At 41.6% G+C, this 4,145-nt stretch overlaps 1 protein-coding gene across 4 annotated transcripts in view; it reads right to left on the reverse strand.

Annotated features, from left to right (window-relative positions):
• Nucleotides 1-250: 250 nt before the first annotated feature.
• The window catches only part of LOC144526100 (GTPase IMAP family member 8-like), a 5,875-nt gene continuing 1,980 nt past the window's right edge, over nucleotides 251-4,145 (reverse strand). For 2 of the 4 annotated variants that reach the window (XM_078263316.1, XM_078263315.1), the window contains exons 2-3: nucleotides 3,420-4,023; nucleotides 251-3,059 (exon numbers count right to left, since the gene is read on the reverse strand). In XM_078263316.1, coding sequence (XP_078119442.1) covers nucleotides 2,242-3,059; nucleotides 3,420-4,002 — 1,401 coding nt within the window. In that variant the 5' untranslated portion in view covers nucleotides 4,003-4,023 and the 3' untranslated portion in view covers nucleotides 251-2,241. The remainder of the gene's footprint in view (nucleotides 3,060-3,419; nucleotides 4,024-4,145) is intronic. The other 2 variants (XM_078263317.1, XM_078263314.1) reach the window with 1 other exon arrangement.

Consider the following 4,145-nt stretch of genomic DNA (forward strand, 5'->3'; position numbering starts at 1 on the left):
TCCAACCAACCAGCAGGCTATTGAAGCTGGATTACCATTTAAAAGCGTTGAAACAAACACATCTAAAAAGATAACATTCATTTAAATATTATGTTGATTAATTATACATTCATTAGCTCGACTCCCTGAAACTCTAAAGGTTTCGGTCCATATATTAAAACAATTAAGTATAAAACCATGTAGATTAAATGTGGTCAGTTTCCATTATCTCCTCATGCATACATCCTCATCCGTCGCTGTGGATTTAAAATGACCATTATAAAAAATATTTATAGAGACAATTTAGTATGCATATATCTTCAGTTGCTGTTTGTGAGGAAAACGTCTTTTTAAATGTTGATTTGTTGTCTGAAGCAGGGTTCCTACTATCTGTAGGAGCCGGCACATTATGTCATAGCAGTAACGTCACAGTTTCTGAGCTGCATGGATCTTTCTGATCTGGACATGTTACTTCACACGTGTGCTTCCCTGAGTGCTGTGATGGAAGGTTGTACATTTGAGAAAGTCGGCAGCTTTTGCTTTTAGCAGATAACTTCCCATCTGGTCTAATGTTGTTTCCGGGTTTTAAATGATTAACCCTTTCACGCATAGTGGTCACTACAGTGGACAGCTATTCAAACGCCATTTCTGTATAATTTTACAATTGCCCATCATGGGGCGGCTGTGTCTCAGTGGTAGAGTGGTCACCTCCCAATCGGAAAGTTGGTGGTTTGAGTCCCATGTCGAAGTGTCCTTGGGCAAGACAGTGAACCCCGAGTTGCAGCGCATCAGAGTTAGAAGAAGAATGTGTGTGAATGTTTATCTGATGAGCAGGTGGCACCTTCAACGGCAGTCTCGGCCACAGTGTGTGAATGGTTCCTGTACTATGTAAAAGTGCCTTGAGTAGTCATTATGCTATATAAATACAGTCCATTTGCATCAGCTGTATGTGTCCACTGTGGACACGGTCTGTCATTCCATTCACTGCCACCCACTGGCCAGGTGCTGTAAGTGCCACACAAATTTCACAAATCCAAGATGGCCGACAGACAGACACACATGCTGAACAGCTCAGGAAATTCCTGCCAATCCTTCTATATGCAAGTAAAACAGTTTTAACATCAAGTAACACCTAAGGAGTAATACAGTTGGGAAATTGTCCAAGTATTGATTGTCTGCTGGGAGGAAGACCCATCTGCTGCTTGCATTGCATTGCACTGAACGGTATTAGAATATGTTATATGTGAAAACAGTATGAAAAACACCATGAAAAACATTTTATATGTTTTCACATTATATATCATTATATTCAGTTATATTGGTTTGTTAAGTGTTCTCCTGTTGTGGTTTCTAAATTCCAATGCATGCAAACTCCTTGAAAAATGCTCAACTTTTTTCATGCCTAAAGATTGTTGGGAACAAAGATCTTAACGGAAAAAAGAGCTTTCACTCTCTCATTAGTCAGGCACACACAAATCTATGAAAGGCACAACACAGAATACTGCGAGGGCCATAACAGATGTATAAGAACACTGATGAATCCTTGCTGAAAAAAAACCAGCATATACCCATAAACGGTGGCAGATATGCTGGTCCACCAGCATGGTCTTACTGGTGAAGCTGGTCTACCAGTAAGGTATCATTAATTATTCCAACCAACCAGCAGGCTATTGAAGCTGGATTACCATTTAAAAGCGTTGAAACAAACACATCTAAAAAGATAACATTCATTTAAATATTATGTTGATTAATTATACATTCATTAGCTCGACTCCCTGAAACTCTAAAAGTTTCGGTCCATATATTAAAACAATTAAGTATAAAACCATGTAGATTAAATGTGGTCAGTTTCCATTATCTCCTCATGCATACATCCTCATCCGTCGCTGTGGATTTAAAATGACCATTATAAAAAATATTTATAGAGACAATTTAGTATGCAGTGTAACGTAATGTCCCAACTGTCCACGAAAACAAACACCTAAAGCTGCTGTGTAAAAGTCTATCTGGAGTTCAGACAGCGTCTTTATGAATATTTATGTGTATAAGAATGAGAACACGAGAAGAATGCTAAAAGAAGCTCCTGTTCTGTTTCTTTCTATTATGATTCTTTTTATCGTTGTGATCCCAACGATATCGTTCGTCACCATCATTGTTATAGTAGGGTCTGGACTTTAAGTGTATCTATAGTTCAAATATATATTTACAGTTATCAATCGATGTGGACAGCCCGTTAACTTGTACTGGTCTCTCAGATGACCTTTAATTTCTGCGCAGAAGAGCCTCACGTTCATCATCTGATGATCCACTGGCTGAACAACAGCATGCTGTGAAACAGCAACAGACCCTCCACCAACTCCGGGCAACAAAAGGCTGTATTCGTCTCTGTGCAGCTTCTCTCCGTGCCTGATCACTTCCAGCTGTCCCAGTTCTCACAGCTTCACTGATGAACGTGTCGGCCATCCTGAACATGTCGGACGTGCAGTGCTTTCCTCCGTTGGCTGAGACTATCTTGTTGATTTCACTCATGAAGTTCCGAACTTGCATTCTGCTTTTTCTTCCTTTGTTGTCAAACACACAGAATCTCCCATCACACATGGAGACCAGGTCTGACACACAGCTGCTGGACCGGATCTTCTGATTTATGCACTGACCTCCCAGCTCATCTCCATGAGTGAACACTAACATGGTGTAGTTCAGGGCCTCATTGCCGAATAGTTTTGGTAGTATCTGAAGCAGGGCAACGTCGGCTCTGGACATCCTGCCAATCTTCACCACAATAACAAAAGCATGTGGTCCTGGACTGGCGTCGACTAGCGACTTCATAATCTCGTTATACAGCTGTTCAGGAGACAGAACTTCATCAGTAAATCCTGGAGTGTCGACCACCGTGACCCAGCGTCCCTCTACCTCTGCTGACTTTGAAACAGTCTCAGTACTGACTGAATTAAAGTCCAAGTCTGAATTAAACAGATCCGCTCCCAGGATGGTGTTTCCTGATGCACTCTTCCCTCCTCCAGGAAGACCGAGCAGCACGATCCTCGTTTCCTCCACCTGGACGGATTCTCCAGAACCAGCAGCTGGAGGAAAGAAAACAGAGTCAGCCAGGAATATCAGACAGCCACATAATATAAAATATTAATCAAATGCTGAAATAACTGTTTTTAATAAATTCATTGGCTAACGTTAGCAAATCTCCTACTCGCCTTGGCCTACAAGCATGTGAAAACTAAATGCTTTGGTCATGTCACGTCTGATGAACAAAGTTAGCGGGGTGAGCAACACAAGGCATTGTGATATATATGGACAAAGATTGACAGCTCTGGAACAACCTTTTGATTGATCTATAGAAAGATAAGTTTGTGAACTGATAAAGACAGCTGATATTGACGAATAGCAGTTGTTTCCTGTCAGGACTACAAGAGGTTTTCACATGATACCTGGTGGTAGATGAGATCCTTGAAGGTGACCGGACTTTATCAGCAGATCTCGGACTTGTTCCTGTCCTCCATTTACATTATTGAAGAGATGATACCTCCCTGCAAATTTTCTAACAATGTCTGGAAGTGGACCTTCTTCTTCTTCAAAGATGAAATCATCCAGTGACATCTTCTTCAAGGCGTCCCCGTTTGTGAAAAGTATATAACTCTTTTCTGGTCCATCCTGTCCAAGGACTGGGATGGCTGCCTTTAGAGCTTTATCTTGTTCTTCTGTGAACCGTCCGACACTGATTACCACCAGGAACAGACAAGGTATGGAGGACTGCAGGACACGCTGACACTCGGTCTGAATTTCCTCCTCACGTCCTAAAATTGCCGGAGTGTCGATCACCGAGATTTGTTTCCCAAACACAGTTCCAGGTATTTCAGAGATTTCAGTTGTCAATGACTTGAGTGAAGGTCCTGACTCGAAGGCCTGGTATCCCAGGATGGTGTTTCCTGAAGCACTTTTACCGACTCCGGTGTGTCCCAGAAGGACAATGGTGAGATCCGGATCTCTATCTGGATCTGAATCTGGATCCATGTTCGAGCAACACTTAAACTGCTGGAGAAAGAAAAGAATTAAAAGAATTGCAGACATACGAAACGTTTATTGTATTCCTGGAAATCCTTTGAACTTCTTCTACAATACAAGTAGACTTACAAAACAGGTCCAGATTCAGGTTT

This window comes from Sander vitreus, chromosome 12 (assembly GCF_031162955.1).
Source record: "Sander vitreus isolate 19-12246 chromosome 12, sanVit1, whole genome shotgun sequence".
NCBI classification, from domain to species: domain Eukaryota; kingdom Metazoa; phylum Chordata; class Actinopteri; order Perciformes; family Percidae; genus Sander; species Sander vitreus.